Consider the following 18,459-nt stretch of genomic DNA (forward strand, 5'->3'; position numbering starts at 1 on the left):
TATTTTGCTTTACAGCGACGGCAAGCATGTAACTGGAATGTGGCGTTTGCGTGTAGGTTCTGATTACGCACACAGTGGAGGTCGGGTACTCAATGTGAACCTGATTCGGAGACACAATCAATATAATCCGAGAACTTTGGATTCCGACGTGGCAACCATGCGGACTACTGCCAACATCAATTACGGCACTGGCATTCAACCAGCTAGAATTGCTGGCACCAACTACCCCTTGGGTGACAACCAGATCGTATGGGCTGCAGGTTGGGGTATTACTGTAAGTATATAAAACAGTATTACGCAATGACAATTTTAGTAACTAATTAGATATTATATTTTTTTGTAATTTTTCCTTTAACAGGAAACAGGCAGACCCTCCGAACAGCTTCGTCATGTCCAAGTCTGGACGATCAGTCAGGCGAACTGTCGTCAGCGTTACGGTTCCTCAAGAATCACTGACAACATGCTGTGCTCCGGTGTACTCGACGTCGGTGGTCGCGATCAGTGTTCAGGTGACTCTGGCGGTCCCCTCTTCCACAACCGCGTGGTTGTCGGTATCTGTTCCTGGGGCAGTGGTTGCGGCGAAGCTAGATTCCCAGGCGTCAATGTGCGAGTTCCCCGTTTTACCACGTGGATCCAAAATAACTCACGATAATTCTTTACGGCGAACGATAATTGATGATTTAAATAATAATGCTGCAATTATACCTCTAGTTGTTTGTTTTTATAAACCCACGTATTTCCCAATTATTTTTTGAATACCTCATTCGATATCGCACACTTTTTAAACTGAGTCATGCATTCTCACTAAGACTTGTTAATGGCTAAAAATATTATGTGGAGAATGATAGTTCAGACATGTTCAGCGAAAAGCTCTCCATAACGCATTTTCGATCATCGACATTGCATTCTTGAACAAAAATGCTCCAAAAAGGGAGAATGTAGTTTGACAATGAAAGCGAGCCCAACTTAAACAGAATTAATGGAATAAACGAATACACCTATATTTAATATTCTAATTACTTATTCAAAACTAATTTACTATTAGGGCTGACAGTGATGAAGTAAGTTTGGTCATGTCAAAAAAATCACATACGTAAATAATTGATTACTGATATAAAAAAATAATGTTATGTTATCTTCTATTAGATTATAATATTTTATCAATATTGATGCGTGTCAAAATATACATGATTGCAATAGTGTAGATTTAAATTTAGTTGGACACCTTACATAGTTAGACACAATATGACGATTTTGTAAAGGAAAACTTGATATACCTATTACCATTAAATTAAGAATATAATGGTTATTTTGCAAATTTCAATCTTCTTCTTCTTATCGTATGGTTAGTGGTCAACCTACTGTCAAAGTCGTTCAAGCTGCCCGAAGGTCTTTGACGTGGCTTAACGGCTGATATAATAATTGACAACAACCGGGACCGACTTTTTAGGTGCCTCGGAAGTATGGAGATGCTCAGTTCAAATACTACTGGAATTCATAAAATTATTTTTTAATTACAAATTAGGCATGGTACAGTATATTTTAAAACAATATCTACAAGAAAACTGTTTATTCTATTTGTCAGTGACAGGGAAGGAAAAAAGGGGGTCTATCAATATACTCTAAAAGTTCGCTTTTTACCAGTTTTAGTAAGATAATGTAAACTATCATTATTTTTTGTGATAAGATTTCCACATAATAATATAAATGTATATAGATAGGTGTGTCAGGAATAAAACAAATCTTTGGTAGTTTACGTGGAGTGCGAGGTACCACAAGCTAGTTTTTTACGTAGATCCACCTGCTACTGACATTGTTATAATAACTACATACACGCTCTTCATACAATACAATGTCCCGTGGCATGTTGGAATATGGAGTTAAAACCTCCTAAAAATACATTACTTAATGTTTGAGCTCATTAGATTTGTTTAACCTTAGCCCTTAGCGAACAGTGATTTTTACAGTACATACACATTATAAAATTCTCTATGACGATATACCTAAACCAACTTAATCAATAGAATCTATTTTTACTCAGTCGACTTCAACAAAAAATAATATAAGCGCTATAATAACATAAGCATATTTAACAATTTTATTTATACTATATTTTAAAATTTTCTTCAAACATACAAAGCAACTAATTTTGGATGTTCTAAAGTGCATAATTCGTTGTCTATACGTATTAGCGCAATGTGACAGTAACAAATTTTATCTAAGATAAATAGACATAATCCTTCAATTAATAAAATAATGATGAATTTATTGACAATCCTTGGTATAAAAACAAGAGATTGATTTAACAGTCGGTACTGTTTGTCTACGGTGGGTGACAAAATGCGTGCGCTAGTGTTGGTGGTTTTTTGTGCGGTTGCTGCCTCAGGTTTGTACTACATAATATATAATATACTTGAATACATAATGGTGTAAAAAGGAAGCTTTCATGTGCGTTTAACAACAAAACAGGCTTTATTTATTTATTTGTTAAATAAAACTGGAATGACGAACGGATTAGTAGTGAAATAAAACAAATAACAGCACGAATTTATGATTGTCAATTAATTGATGTTTTAACTTTTAGCTGCTGAGTCCGGTAACCGGATTATTGGTGGTTCAGTCACCAGCATTCGCAACTACCCTGAAATGGTTGTCTTGCTGTTTGCTGCAAACCAAGCGAACCACAGACACGATTGCGGCGGCAGCATTCTTAACCAGAGATTTGTTCTTACTGCTGCTCACTGTTTTGAGTAAGTTAAACTTAATTTTGCCGACGAAAATAAAGTAAGTATACCTGCTCGTTCAGTCCAGCCAGACATTATATCTAACTCAACCTCTGCAACATTTATTTTTTGTAACTTTATCTATATTGTGTCCCCACAGCAATAACAAGTTAACCCTCGGTATGTGGCGTTTGCGTGTGGGCTCCGATTTTGCACACAGTGGTGGTCAAGTAACTAACACACAACAAATCATCAGACATCCTAATTATAACCGAAACTCTCTTGATTCCGACGTGGCAATAATGCGCACCACTGGAACCATTAACTTTGGAACTGGCGTCCAAGCGGCAAGAATTGCTGGCTCTAACTACAACTTGGGTGACAACCAGGTTGTGTGGGCTGCAGGATGGGGTGTAACTGTGAGTACTATTTACAGAATTACTTTATATTTATCCATTATTTGGTGACCAAAGTACAAACTCTGCCTAGTTGGGAAACAAATGACCGTTTGTAAGCTGTCCAATGATATTTATTATCATTATAATTTTTGTTTTTGATCCCCGTCTACCCCTATGGGAAAAAGTGTGTATTTTTGACTTTTCAATTGAAATAAAGTTTAATTTTTCAGGAACAAGGTAGACCTTCTGAGCAGCTTCGTCACGTTCAAATCTGGACTATCAATCAAGGAGTATGTCGTCAGCGCTACGGTACATCAAGAATCACCGACAACATGTTGTGTTCCGGCTGGCTCGACGTCGGTGGTCGTGACCAGTGTTCAGGCGACTCCGGCGGTCCTCTCTACCACAACCGCGTCGTCGTTGGTATTTGCTCATGGGGCTCTGGTTGTGGTAATCCTAGATTCCCTGGTGTCAATGCACGTGTTTCCCGCTTCACTTCTTGGATTCAAAACAACTCAAGATAATTCTACGAGCACGTGACGTTTGAAATGGAATAAACGATTTGAAGATTACTTATGTTATGACAGTTGTGGTTTTATTTTTTAACCTTTGAAAATGTACCGCCTTGAAATCGACATTTTATATTTTAAGTATTTTATTATTCCATCAAATTTGGTTCACGCCTACAGAGCAACAATGTTTGGGTGCTCCGAAGTGCATAATTCAATGTTGACATGAATTAGGGATATTGACGATAATCACGAATTTAATCTGAATGATATAAATTTGACATTATCCACTAATTAAGAAATGATGTATTAGAATGACTTGCTATATAAAGATAGGTTTTATGTAAAAGTCATCGTCTGCTTGTGGTTGACAGTGAACGGCAAGATGCGTGTGCTAGCGTTGTTGGTTTTGTGCGTGGCAGCTGCCTCAGGTATGTTCTAATAAAATTGAATTAAATTACGCATTTTCCATGCGTTTTTCGTAATTTCTCATTAAAATGAAAATATTTCTTGAAAAAGTCATTACCATCCAATAATGAAACATTTTTACATTTCATTAAAAAATGAGAAGAAAAAAAATACTTGTGAGCTTTTATTTTTTTTTATATATTCCTGATGGATTCACATCTACATATCGCAGAATTAGTAAATAATATTTGATAATTTATTATATATAATACTCATAGCTATTAAATAATCAATATTTTTGCAATCAAAAATCTGTAAGAATATAAAGTTTTTTTTTTGACGTAGTTGAAGACACAAATGACTTATTTATTTCTTTAAAAAAATATCAAATATTATTTACTGATTCTGCGATTATATTATAATGTATCAATTGAAAGCTTGGAACAGTTCGTTTTGCCATCCTGATTTATGCATTATGCATCAGTCGAAGGGACCAGCTAAAGAAAACAACATACCCTCAAAACAATTATGATACAAAATCATTATTTTATCTTTTAGCTGCAGAATTCGGTAACCGTATTGTTGGTGGATCAGTCACCAGCATTCGCAATTACCCTGAAATGGTTGTCTTACTGTTTGCTGCAAACCAAGTGAACCACAGACACGATTGTGGTGGCAGCATCCTCAACCAAAGAAATGTTCTTACTGCTGCTCACTGCTTCAAGTAAGAATAAAATATTTTCTCTCAATATCTACTCGCTTTGTTTGTCCTTACTAATAAAAAATACACCCATTTTATTCTCAATTCGGACCAGACTTGGTATTAAGTTGATCGTCACCAATATTTTCCTAGACTTGTCTGTAGTACTGCAATATTTGTTAATTATTTTAACATTTTTACGTTACAGCAACAACAGACTTACTCTCGGTATGTGGCGTTTGCGCGTAGGTTCCGATTTCGCACACAGTGGTGGTCAAGTAACTAACACACAACAAATTATCAGACATCCTAATTATAATTCAAATACTGCTGATTCCGATGTTGCAATTATGCGCACCACTGGAACCATTAACTACGGCACTAACGTCCAGCCGGCAAGAATCGCTGGATCCAACTACAACTTGGGTGACAACCAGGTCGTGTGGGCCGCAGGATGGGGCCGTACTGTAAGTACTATTTACAAATTTCATTATTTATTGAATTGAACGGAACTGACGTTAAATTTTCTTTTAACAGGAACACGGTACTGCATCTGAGCAGCTCCGTCATGTTCAAATCTGGACTATCAACCAGGGTGTCTGTCGCCAGCGTCATGGTACTTCTACTATCACTGACAACATGTTGTGCTCCGGCTGGCTCGACGTCGGTGGTCGTGACCAGTGCCAGGGTGACTCCGGCGGTCCTCTCTACCACAACCGCGTCGTCGTTGGTATTTGCTCATGGAGTAGAGGTTGCGGTGACCCTAGATTCCCAGGTGTCAATGTACGCGTTTCCCGCTTCACTTCTTGGATTCAGAACAATTCAAGATAATTCTACAAGTATGTTTCGAACGAAATGAAATAAATGATTGAAAAAATAAATAAATGATTTTTTTACCTTTAAAAATATGACAATGAAAAAGCCCAAATATCCCATGTCGGGCGTAAACAAACTCAAAGGATGAATAAAAAAATTTAAACTGCGTAAGAATTATCAAAAATAGTAGCTACCTTTTATTTTTAACCTACCACGAACAGAGCAGTGTTAGAAGATTGACTGCTGTGTGTGAACCTGAACTACTACTGCGCGCCCTGCACATGTGCAACCAAACGTGCCATAGAGGCAAGACAATATTACAAAGCGAACGAATAAAAAAAAATACAATATTATGTAATGAAGTCTCCTATAGAGTCTGGCCTGGATAATCGGTACCTACAACAGATTCAGTGTTATGGCTACTACATACAAGCCGCGCAGAGCTGTCAATACCCAGCAATACCGTTAGAATGCTGGAAACAAATGACGCCACACTCGGCGGCCATGCCCGGCAGTGCTGCCGTCGGCACTGGTATAGGTTGCCCTTAGGTTAACTGATGTTGATTGATTTGATTATGTCAAAGAAAATAACACTAGTAATTGATTTATTGAAACGAATCTCTTATCTCTCATTTGATTATATTTATTTTATCAATATCTGTTACGTGTCAAAAATGCTCATAAGTACATCAGGATATTTTGAAAATATAGAATCTTAAATAAATACATATATTTGGACCACCCACCCGCGGCCATCTGATTCCCTGCTAAGCAAAGCTTGTTATTTGGAAGGCAGACAATGTATTTGTGTACTAAATACATGCTTATTTTCATACATGAGTAAAATACATCCCAGCTCGGAATAGAACTTGTGCTCATCACACAAATGTTTATACTACCCACCACACACGACACTACGGTTAAAGCAGCGAGTAGACCCCTACGCCAAACGTGAAGTAGAATTTTATGTTTCTCATCATAGCAGGACAAGATCAGAAATGTGATTAAAAAAAATATGTAAGAGTTTGAGTTATCCAAACGTGATATCGTGAGTCAAAGTGGATGAGACAAATCAGCAAGATGGTTTCTGTAATAACTGCAGTGTAATCAATACATTTAGCAGAGAATCTTAGCATGCACGATTTATATAAATTATCATCTAAAAATTGCGTGCACTTCCAAAATAAAGTAGCTGTATCAGACAGCCATTGGTATCCGCAAATGCCTACGGGCCACTGATGATTGAAATTCAAAATTTTATACATTTCTAACAGCCACGAACCCTGCATACAAGACTCTCCTCTGAGTGGTTGTGTACTACCTAGATGTAGTTTGAATTCTAGGTAAGACAGAGTACTTTATCATGCGTTTCCGGTGATAAGATTTCTGTAATATTTATAAATAGATATGATAGTAATTAATCAAATCCTTGGCAAGCTACGTGGAGTCCGAGATAGTATCATAAAGATAGTTTTACCCGTGGGTCCACCTGTTGTTGTCATATTTTAATTACCTTATACGTTTTTAAACCCATGAATACTAAGCAAGGGTTTTTTCTCAAACGAGGAAAGGGTTAGGCCTTGAGTCGACCACGCTGGTCAAGTGCGGGTTGGGGACTTTGGATGCCCTCAAGAAACATGTTTTTATAGCGATGTTTTCCTATACTATTAGAGCCAATGATTAATATCTAATAAACACATAACTTCAAAAAGTTATTGGTGTTTCCCTGGTTGTTTAACCTAATTTACAAAGGCATATAAATTGACTGACGAGCGATGATCTGAAGCAGGACCAGCGGGCTTATCACGTATCTCAGTTGACAGCTAGTATACGTCAAATCTACGGTCACTGTTCAGTACATTGCTGCTTTGACGTAACGTATTAATCATTATAATCTAGGGGAGGGAGCAATGGACAGCATAGTGGCTTTTAAATGGCCATCAACTGAAATACGTGATAGACCCGCAGAACTGACAATACCTATAAAAACTCGTGCATCAAACACAATTTTCAGATCGTGTTTGAGCTCGTTCAGCATAGGTCTTTCGTCAATTATCAAATCACAAGAAAAAATATCGTTGAAGTAGTCCTTAGCTATATCCTGCTTTTACTATTTGCTTTCTTAAAATAATTTGGTTAATCGTCTTTAATTAGATCGTCGATAGAGATCTGAGGAGAAGTCCAGACTTCTCCTCAGATCTCCGGAGATCTTTGATCAAAGAGTAGGTACCTAAAAAAAGGGAGGAGGTCTCCCTCATTCATAATCTACAAAAAAATAATTACCGTAAAAGTCTACAGTGTGCAGACTTTTGCCCGAACCTAATCAAGTACAATCTTATGGTAATTTAGGTACATACTGCCTCAAAGAATACCGTAAGAAACTCATTTAACATTTTAATGTATCACATTTTTTTTAACTATACAAAGCGACAATTTGCGGGCTTTCTCAAGTGCATAATCCAAATTTTTCGTGAATTGACGGTATAGATGATATTATCTAATTTAATCCCAATGATAGCAATTTGACATTATCTCCTAATTAAAAAATGATCAATTGGAATGGCTTACTATATAAAGATGGGTTTTATTTGAAAGTCATCGTCTGCTTGTGGTTGACAGTGAACGGCAAGATGCGTGTGCTAGCGTTGTTGGTTTTGTGCGTGGCAGCTGCTTCAGGTATGTTCTACAAATACATAGTTATCGTAGGGGGTGACAATAATAAACAATGATGTTATTATGTTTCTCAAAAATTATGGCTAAAACCGTAAAACGTTTTCATAACAATATAATATGAGACAAAAAATAGCTTAAGGTGAAGTTAAGTAGTAGAAATAGTACCTTTCTTTGCAAAAAATAATTAATGAAAGAACTGATTCACATCTAAGTAAAAATAAAACTTAAAATGTGTGTTTCTAAAGATTAATTTTATATTTTTTATTGATTTATAATGATCTCAACCTCTGTTACTGTATTGGTAAAAATATTTGATGGAGTAAAAAAGCAAGTTTTAAATGGCATAAGGTATAATGCTTTTCTCTTTGTTAAACAAAAAAAAAATAGATATCTCTATCTCGTAGATTATAAAAAGAAATTAGCCGTATCATTTTTCTCTTCCATAAAATAATGATGTTATTTCATCATAGGAAACACACGGTGCGATTAGAAAAGACACAAAACTGCTAACAAGGGTTAGCAGTTTCGTTCATAAATTAAGTAACATTTACTTAATTCGAAAAAGCAAATAAAAAATGACGTGTCTTATATGTATTTAATTAATAATTAGAGCAACAGACTTCATACTTAGCTTTTTTTCATTCATGTTAATGGTGAAAGTCATTTATGAAGATCGAAGCTTCATAGACGAACATAATATTGATAGCGGTTGAAAAGATAAAAATGGTCTCAGATTCACGGCAATAAAAACTCAAAACCATTATTTTGTCTTTTAGCTGCAGAAATCGGAGACCGGATTATTGGTGGTTCAGTCACCAACATTCGCAACTACCCTGAAATGGTTGTCTTACTGTTTGCTGCAAACCAAGCGAACCACAGACACGATTGTGGTGGCAGCATCCTCAACCAAAGAAATGTTCTCACTGCTGCTCACTGCTTCGAGTAAGTTCAATTTTTTAGTCTCCTAATTTGTCCTTACAACGAAACACATAATCATATTGATACAACACATGTTGAACACTTTATTGTTACACATATTTTTTCTCTTATAGCAACAACAAACTTGCCCTGGGCATGTGGCGTTTGCGTACGGGTTCCGATTTTGCACACAGTGGTGGTCAAGTAACTAACGTACAACAAATCATCAGACATCCTAGTTATAACAGAATTACTTTCGATTCCGATGTGGCGATTATGCGTACCACTGGAACCATTAACTTCGGCACTAATGCCCAGGCAGCAAGAATCGCTGGCTCCAACTACAACTTAGGTGATAATCAGGTCGTGTGGGCTGCAGGATGGGGCCGTACCGTAAGTACTATTTGCAGAGTTACAATATTTACATAATTTGGTATGGTTTAACTGATTTTTTTTACTTTATCTAACAGGAACACGGAATGGCATCTGAGCAGCTCCGTCATGTTCAAATCTGGACTATCAACCAGGCAGTGTGTCGCCAGCGTTATGGTGCATCTGCTATCACCGACAACATGCTGTGTTCCGGCTGGCTCGACGTCGGTGGTCGTGACCAGTGTTCAGGCGACTCCGGCGGTCCTCTCTACCACAACCGCGTCGTCGTTGGTGTGTGCTCATGGGGCAGGGGTTGCGCGGATCCTAGATTCCCTGGAGTTAATGTACGCGTTTCCCGCTTCACTACTTGGATCCAAAATAACTCACGCTAATTATTTGTAGATAAAGATTTGACAATAAAGATTATTAACAATGCTTATTTCATAAGGAACTGTTTTTGTTGGCATAACCTGAGTACAGATGTGACAAAATGTATGACTCCCCAAGAACCTACAAAAAAACTACAAGTAAACCATTACTTTTTTCATATTAGATAAATTTTTGAAAATGGCTTTAATAAGACACTGTTCTAAAAGATCTGGGGGCACGGCAGTGGCACCGCAAGTCGAGCAAAAAAAAGCGGCACGGCCGTACCATCCTTTTCTCGAAGCAATTCAGGCTATTTTCGCCCCCCCTATAATTTAATTGTGGATAAAACAAGAAGCCTGAATTTTCAGCAACTAATTAGTCATTGTAAAATCACGGTATATTTAAAATTTCAGCCAATTTGAACCAGTAGTTTAAAAATGACAACTTGTTAAAGTTTCTGAATTTTGTCACTCACTGACTCATCGATCATCAAAAGTCTAAGGCACTTCTAGCTGACATAGAAGCTTCAAATTTAAAATACAAATAGAATTTTGTGTCTTCATCATGGGAAAACCCAAATAATTTCTAATTTCGATAAAGATGGCCAGGTCGACCTATTTGTTTTAAACGTAAAATATTTTTAATATTGGCATGATAATAACTTATGTAACAACTTAAGACAGAAGGCTCCTTTAAATAGAGACTAAAAAGATAAATCGACTTGGTATTACATAGATCTCACAACTTTTTACGGCAGAGAGAATGAGCAGCGAGACTTGGGGGTTTTAACAAAATGTTTTTGGTGGCATTTGGCTTTTCTTAAAGACAAATTCAGTTCAATTGGTTTGGATCTAAATTCTAACAAATGTGAATTATACGTTACTAATCAGAAAATAGATAAGTCTTTGGCTTTGTCTAAATTTGACTCTTTGACTCCAAATTTTAAAAAAACAAGAACTGAGTACTTCGCCTCCTTGAGGCTCCCATCCAGAAAGAAGCTACAGTAGCTTACTAGATGAAGAAACACAAAATTTTAATGAAGTTTCGGACCGTCTTTTCAAAGTGAACTTACATTCAGCTTTCACTATTATTCGGTATTTACTTTTTATTCCTAAATTTACCCATGCCTTCAGATCCTCACCTTTTTGGAAAAACCTATCAACCCTTATTAAAATTCATAACGTCATTAAGAACACTTTATGCAAAATTTTAAATGTGGCCCTGGACGACCGAGCATGCATTCAAGCCTACGCATCCGCTTGGGTGGCCTCGACGACCGCAAAATTTCCGATATTAGAGTACCTGCTTTCTTGTCCTCAGCCCACGACACGGAAAAGCTACCCAGAAAAATTCTAATTCCCACACTAGTTAACTCTGAAGTGTCGTGCAAGACGGACGCTGCGAACGTTTGGAAGATGACCGCTACTAATTTGCCCCGAAATCTGCGGGTTGGTTAAAAAAAACCTTATTAATACTTTATCCAATCCTGCCGAGTGTGCTCGCCTGCTGGCTGTGGGACAGTGAAAGTAGCTGTATCAAATAGCCGTCGCCATCCGCATAATGCCTACGGTACCTCGATTCTCTACTACTATCGACTACCGACAACCGAACTGTCATCGAGAAATTTTGTATGAAAATCTGATCAGCGCCTCTGACGGGTGTCGTAAGAAACATTTTGGCAGTACAATCTAAATGTCAAAATTTCGATAGCTAGCCGGTTGTCGGTAGTCGATAGTGGTAGAGAATCGGGGTACCGCACCTCGATTCTCTACAACTTCAGATCAGATTTTCATACAAAATTTCTCGATGACATGTCGGTTGTCGGTAGTCGATAGCAGCAGAGAATCGAGCTACGGGTCACTGATGTTAAAATTCTGAATTTTATTTATTTACCCCTGCCACAAACCCTGCATACAAGCTTCTCCTTTAAGTGGTTGTATAATACTACCAAATGAGATGTGGTTTTAGTTTTAAGTAAGATAGTGTACTTTATCATATGTTTTTTCCTGTGATAAGATTTCCGTGTAAAAATATTTATAAACATAGATGTCATATCTGTGTATGTAATCAAATTGGTAATCTACGTGGAGTCCAAGATAGTATCTTAAAGATAGTTTTGCCCGTTGGTCCACCTGTTGTTGTCATATTTTAATTACCTTATACATTCTAAACCCATGAATACTATGCAAGGGTTTTTTCTCAAACGTTAGGCCTTGAATCCACCGCTGACCTAGTGTGGATTGGGGACTTTGTACGAAATATGAAGAATTTGTTGAATTGTAAGAATAGAAGATTAGCGGTGTTTTCCTTTACCGTTAGAAAATTGATAAATATTTCTAATAATTAATACACAACTACGAAGAGTCATTGGTGTGTTTCTTGGTTTTTAACGTAATTTACAAAGGTATGTAAATTGACTGACGATGCGAGGTCCTGAAGTAGCTTTGAAAACCGATAATACCATAGAAATTCGTGCATTAGACACAAGTTTCAAATCGTCTTCGAGCTCGTTCGACATAGGTCTTGCATCAATAATCAAATCATAAAAAAAATGATCTCTGAAGTAATTCTCATTAATATCCAACCTTTTATTTGTTTTTTTGAAAAGTATTTCGTTAATCGTCATTAAATAGATCGTAGATAGAGATCGGTGCAGAAGCTTGGGGAAAAACTTTGTCCAAAAATTTAAAAGCGTACCAAAAAAAAATGGTCCAGACCACTTTATTATCATTGTACAAAAATCGTTACCAGGTCATTATAACAATAAAGGGCACGTAGACTTATGGTTTAACCTAAAAAGGAAGTACTTTAAGTAAGAGTAAGTAATTTTAGAGTATTAACAGTGTTCATACAAAACAACAATTATTATTGGGCTTTCTTAAGTGCATAATACAATGTTTTTATAAATCTTAATAACATTTAATCTGAGTGATATCAATTTGACATTATCCCCTAATTAAAAAATGATAAATTGGAATGACTTGCTATATAAAGATGGGTTTTATTCGAAAGTCATCGTCTGCTTGTGGTTGACAGTGAACGGCAAGATGCGTGTGCTAGCGTTGTTAGTTTTGTGCGTGGCAGCTGTCTCAGGTATGTTCTACAATTACATAGTTATCGTAGGAGGTGAATTAAATAGTTTATTTTTTGTCAAGTTATAAAAACGTGAAAAACAAAATTTAAATAACTTAAAATAGGTATAATGTTTTTCTTTTCTCTCTTTCTCTAATTTTCAAAGTATTCTGTTGCGTAGATTATAAAAAAAAGCTATCTTATTTTTCTCTTAAACAAAATTATCGTGTAACCCCATAACAGTGCACACGACGCAGAAAGGAGACGGACATAATTGTTAACGTTCAAATTTTATTTATATGGAAAAACAAAATATGAAGTGTCTTATATTTTTTATACAATTTTAACAACGGACTTGATGCTTAACTTATTATTTATTTACCTTAACAGGAACGGTCTCAAAAAGATCGAGTGACTAGCATAATAAAAGAATCGTCAAAAAAGGACACAGCCTCATGACCACTCTAACACAAAACAATTATTTTCTTTTTTAGCTGCAGAAATCGGAGACCGGATTGTTGGTGGTTCAGTCACCAGCATTCGCAACTACCCTGAAATGGTTGTCTTACTGTTTGCTGCAAACCAAGCGAACCACAGACACGATTGTGGTGGCAGCATCCTCAACCAAAGAAATGTTCTTACTGCTGCTCACTGCTTCGAGTAATTTCAATTCTTAAGTCTTTTAATTTGTCCTTACAGCGAAACACACAATCATATAATAATAAAATTGCCCTAGCCGATATCCGGCTACAGCGCGGTCAGTTTCATTGAAACTGGCCAAAGTTGCAGGACTTGGTTTATAGTGTCCAAATGTGTGCGCAATACACGGAAACATTCTCTATTCCCTTACTCTCATAACCTGGTGGGACGGAATACCGACACGACATTTTACACATATTTTCTCCCTTACAGCAACAACAAACTTGCCCTGGGCATGTGGCGTTTACGTATGGGTTCCGATTTTGCACACAGTGGTGGTCAAGTAACTAATACACAACAAATCATCAGACATCCTAGTTATAACAGAATTACTTTCGATTCCGATGTGGCGATTATGCGTACCACTGGAACCATTAACTTCGGCACTAATGCCCAGCCGGCAAGAATCGCTGGCTCCAACTACAACTTGGGTGATAACCAGGTCGTGTGGGCTGCAGGATGGGGTGCAACCGTAAGTACTATTTGCAGAGTTACAATATATACGTATTTTGGGATAGCTTAACAGATTTTTTACTTTATTTAACAGGAACACGCCAGTGCATCTGAGCAGCTCCGTCATGTTCAAGTCTGGACTATCAACCAGGGTGTCTGTCGCCAGCGTTATGGTGCATCTGCTATCACCGACAACATGCTGTGCTCCGGCTGGCTCGACGTCGGTGGTCGTGACCAGTGCCAGGGTGACTCCGGCGGTCCTCTCTACCACAACCGCGTCGTCGTTGGTGTCTGCTCATTTGGCAGGGGTTGCGGGGATCCTAGATTCCCTGGAGTTAACGTACGCGTTTCACGTTTCACTGCTTGGATCCAAAATAACTCCCGCTAAAGTTACACGCTTTGTAGATAAAGATTTGACAAATATAGATTTTTATTAATGCTTATTTCACAAAGACCTCTTTCTTAATTGTTGGCATAACCTGTGTACTGATGCGACAGAAAGTATGACTCCCCAAGAACCTACAAAAATAACTACAAGTAAACAAGTAAAAAAATATATTTAGCCAGTTTTCCACATTACATAATTGTTTAAAATGGCTTTTGATAAATTAAAGGAAATAACTATATATATTATAAGCGCCTAATGGATTGTTATAGCATTTTTAGTGTCGGTCTTTCGTCATTTTATAATTTAGGCGCTGATAAACAAATTAGGTTTGAAATGTTGGAACCTAACAAACGGTTATAAGGTGGTTTAATTCCTTTTATATTGATTTCGAAATGAATGTTTATCCTGTTAATGAAAACTGAAAATATTTGTCATCTCAGAGCTTTCAAAATGATTGTTGATATCCAGAATTTTTTTCCTTTTTATTAGATAAGCAGTACAAATAGTACTTGATAAAGATGACGTATGAACAACAAATAGTGATCTTTCTGGTAGGTATTTAGTAGCAAATATCATGATTAGGTGCTGATTAAGAAGTAATAGGTATATGGATTAAGCATACGCTTCTTCTTGCAATTCACATATCCACACTTGACACGTGAGTTTTCTAATAAAATTGGCTATATAAGCCATCTGCGTGCGCATCTGCACCGATTTAAGGAGCCGAAGTAGTCGCCATGGCTGAAATCGGTCGCATAGATTATCTTCTTGCAGGAGGTCGAGGTATCAAAACCTAGTTAACACGCCAATAACCCATTAGATAGCTTATCAGATCGATTTCTGTTAGTTGTTTCATACATTTGCATTCACTTTATTTAGCTTATTATTGAATACTTATTTATAAACTGTGAATCCTAGTGTTAAAATTGGCATATTCAAAACACGGTACAGAAAAAGATCGAGATTAAACATAGGAATTAAAAAAATATTCTCAGCTTACACTTGGCCTACGTGGTAAAGCTATTTTTTCTCTTGTTACAGCATCGGATCCTTGCTCTGCAGCCCAACAAAAATGGGTTACATTCACTAATTCCTAGTAATAAACTTTTGTTAGAAATATTTTTCGGAGAATTTTCGGAAAAAGTAGGACATTAAGGAACATACTGGTTGCAATTCCGATGAGGTCTGAAATGAAACCGAATGCATTGCTCTTGGTACAAAATAACTTTGCTAATTTGCTTGAGCTATACGCTCGAGCGGGTATTTCCTTATTATCGATTTACAAAAAAACGATGATAATAAATGGGGTATCCCACGGAATTATTTTGGATATTCCATTCATAGTAAAGATAGTATCACCACATTGAAATTACTTTGACTCGCGGTTTTGCTTGTACTTTTTCACGTTATTTACATGCATTGTAATTCTTTGTTTTACGAAAACTTACATCTTAAAATCGCAAAAAAAGCAAAACTTACAGCTCATTTTATCTACGGCATAGTAAATATATACTTGACTTGCTTGACTGTTATAGCCAGAATAATTAACAATCTTCTTTCTTTGCCTTATCTTTAAATCAAGTTGAGAAGAGACGTTACCAGAAATTAGACTTAAGATTTAACCACCTGCCTGGAGTCAGCCCTCCATGGGAATCCTACGTCTATAGGAAATTTAGGCAGTGGTGGGGTATATTATATAAATCTGGTATTTAGGTAAAGACATCCTTTGCAACAAACTAATTAAATGTAAGCATGCCAAACAAATAAGAACATTTTGTTTTGGTATTCAATTTTTATTGACCCTTTGTGAACGCTAGAAAGACATTTTGTAGAAATTACACAAATATTTGCTTTAAAAAAATAACTCATTTTCAATTGTATGATATATTTCTATGTAAATAAAACGGATTATAGTAATTTGGATTCCCTAACCTTTAATGATAAAGAGATAACGATTAATTTGATTAGTTCGTATAAATACTGGTGATTGTTTGGGCAATCGTCACCTTTCTGCAATCGGCTACAAAACAAAATGCGTGTGCTAGCGTTGTTGGTTCTTTGCATAGCAGCTGCCTCAGGTATGTTCAATATTTTTAAATTTGACATTTTGATAAATAATATGTTTATTATTCAGGGCGATTTCAGCATTTCTGGATATGGCTCGGTTAGTTTAGAAAACGGAATACTGACAGATTTTGACCTATAATAAACGTTGTTTTTATTTTCAGCTGATGGCTTCGGCTTCAGAATTTTTGGTGGTTCAGTTACCAACATAGAAAATTATCCTGAAATGGTTGCTTTACTTTTCTCTCCTATGCAAGTAAACCATCAACAGTTTTGTGGCGGCAGTATTCTCAACCAAAGATCTGTACTGAGTGCCGCTCATTGCTTTGAGTAAGTTTAACTGTAATCTGACAATTTAGTAAGGGGCCTATAACGCAATTTATCTTGATTATGGTTAAGAACTGTGTATTTACAAAATAAAGTAGCCTCATATGTATAAGCCTGCATAATCCTATGAGTCACAGATCTTCTCATTTCTGGATCTTCGCTAGCTGTATATCTTGCAAACAAGACTCTCTTTTATATTGTTGCACTATAATATTTGACATTTTCATATTATAACCTCATAATAACTGCACTTTAATATGCTCAGATTTTGGTGAAAAAATAGAACTTTAGATATGTTTTATATTTATTTTATTAATAATGTTATATTAGTGGAATTTGGCATACAGCTACAATCACTACCAAGCTAAACAAAAATTATGTCGAATTATAAACTTTAGAATAACTAAATAACTGTCGCGAACACGCATTTTATTTTAGAATGCCTGAAATTTTCAGTTATGTAATGACTAGCAACTTGACAGTTTAAATTGTTTATTTAATAATGCATTATTTTAATTTTCAGCGAAGGCAGACATCGCCCTGGCATGTGGCGCATGCGTGTCGGTTCATCTTTTGCTAGCAGTGGAGGCGTGGTACACAATACTGCCCGAATCATTATGCATGAGCAGTTCAATTCTACTACTCTCGATTTTGATATAGCGATTTTGCATTCCACTTCTGCCATTCGTTATGGTATTGGAGTCCAACCAGCAAATGTCGGCAGCTTCTACGTCGAGGGTAACGAGGTGGTTTGGGCCGCAGGTTGGGGTTATACTGTAAGTATATATCAGTTATATATAACATAATGGTACGTGTAAAATACATTTTTTTTCTGCAGAATCAAATTTATTTTCTTTCAACAGGAAGAATTTATGCAGTCCGAACAGCTTCGTCACGTTCAAGTCTATAGCATCAGTCAGGACATCTGTCGTCAGCGCTATGGTGGCGGGAGAATCACTGACAACATGTTGTGCTCCGGGGTACTTGATGTCGGTGGTCGTGACCAGTGCTCGGGTGACTCCGGCGGTCCTCTCTACCGCAACCGTGTTGTCGTTGGTATCTGCTCGTGGGGCAGGGGTTGTGCTCATCCTAATTTCCCTGGAGTTAATGTACGTGTTTCGCGTTTTATTCCATGGATACAAAATAACGCGTAAAATTAAATTTTATTCCTAGTAATAAAGTTTTATTGTGTATTATTCTCTATTATTTTAATTACCCAACTGCCAAATAAAAACAACTTTTGTGTGATATTAAAACTCGACAGGGCTAGCAATCTTAGCTAATACACTAAACCACGACAAAAGTATAACCTGAACGGGTTTTATCTAGCAAAAAGTAGAAGGTACTATGTTCAAATGATTGCTTTTTGATATAATATGGTCACCGACTACTCCACCGTCTGCGTCCGAATTTTCATTCGCAATAGTATATCCTAGGAATGGTCCCATACAAATCTTATAGTCATTACTATGATCATTATTCTTTTGGTGCGGCCAACATATTATATCAAGTTAAGTGTAATATAGAGCTTGCAGGGTTAGATACTTAACTTTACATGATTACCAACTCT

General features: G+C 36.6%; 5 protein-coding genes across 5 annotated transcripts; all 5 read left to right on the forward strand.

Moving 5' to 3' along the window:
* The first annotated feature begins 21 nt into the window (after window positions 1-21).
* Window positions 22-2,006, forward strand: LOC142976419 (trypsin, alkaline A-like). The gene is made up of 2 exons (XM_076119770.1): window positions 22-274; window positions 359-2,006. The coding sequence occupies exons 1-2, from the start codon at window positions 38-40 to the stop codon at window positions 650-652; spliced, it is 531 nt and encodes a 176-aa protein (XP_075975885.1). The 5' UTR covers window positions 22-37; the 3' UTR covers window positions 653-2,006.
* Window positions 2,007-2,775: 769 nt separating this feature from the next.
* On the forward strand, window positions 2,776-3,708 carry LOC142976426 (trypsin, alkaline C-like). The gene is made up of 2 exons (XM_076119784.1): window positions 2,776-3,142; window positions 3,352-3,708. Exons 1-2 carry the CDS (start codon window positions 2,906-2,908, stop codon window positions 3,643-3,645), a joined length of 531 nt encoding a protein of 176 aa, XP_075975899.1. The 5' UTR covers window positions 2,776-2,905; the 3' UTR covers window positions 3,646-3,708.
* A 4,408-nt stretch (window positions 3,709-8,116) lies between these two features.
* LOC142976342 (trypsin, alkaline A-like) lies at window positions 8,117-9,934 on the forward strand. Its single transcript, XM_076119620.1, has 4 exons — window positions 8,117-8,230; window positions 9,004-9,169; window positions 9,280-9,538; window positions 9,616-9,934. Exons 1-4 carry the CDS (start codon window positions 8,185-8,187, stop codon window positions 9,907-9,909), a joined length of 765 nt encoding a protein of 254 aa, XP_075975735.1. The 5' UTR covers window positions 8,117-8,184; the 3' UTR covers window positions 9,910-9,934.
* Window positions 9,935-12,868: 2,934 nt separating this feature from the next.
* LOC142976357 (trypsin, alkaline C-like) lies at window positions 12,869-14,553 on the forward strand. Its single transcript, XM_076119627.1, has 4 exons — window positions 12,869-12,979; window positions 13,453-13,618; window positions 13,871-14,129; window positions 14,205-14,553. The coding sequence occupies exons 1-4, from the start codon at window positions 12,934-12,936 to the stop codon at window positions 14,496-14,498; spliced, it is 765 nt and encodes a 254-aa protein (XP_075975742.1). The 5' UTR covers window positions 12,869-12,933; the 3' UTR covers window positions 14,499-14,553.
* A 1,932-nt stretch (window positions 14,554-16,485) lies between these two features.
* On the forward strand, window positions 16,486-18,085 carry LOC142976384 (trypsin CFT-1-like). The gene is made up of 4 exons (XM_076119695.1): window positions 16,486-16,576; window positions 16,727-16,892; window positions 17,413-17,665; window positions 17,753-18,085. Exons 1-4 carry the CDS (start codon window positions 16,531-16,533, stop codon window positions 18,041-18,043), a joined length of 756 nt encoding a protein of 251 aa, XP_075975810.1. The 5' UTR covers window positions 16,486-16,530; the 3' UTR covers window positions 18,044-18,085.
* The last annotated feature ends 374 nt before the right edge of the window (window positions 18,086-18,459 follow it).

Source organism: Anticarsia gemmatalis, chromosome 1, assembly GCF_050436995.1.
Source record: "Anticarsia gemmatalis isolate Benzon Research Colony breed Stoneville strain chromosome 1, ilAntGemm2 primary, whole genome shotgun sequence".
NCBI lineage: Eukaryota > Metazoa > Arthropoda > Insecta > Lepidoptera > Erebidae > Anticarsia > Anticarsia gemmatalis.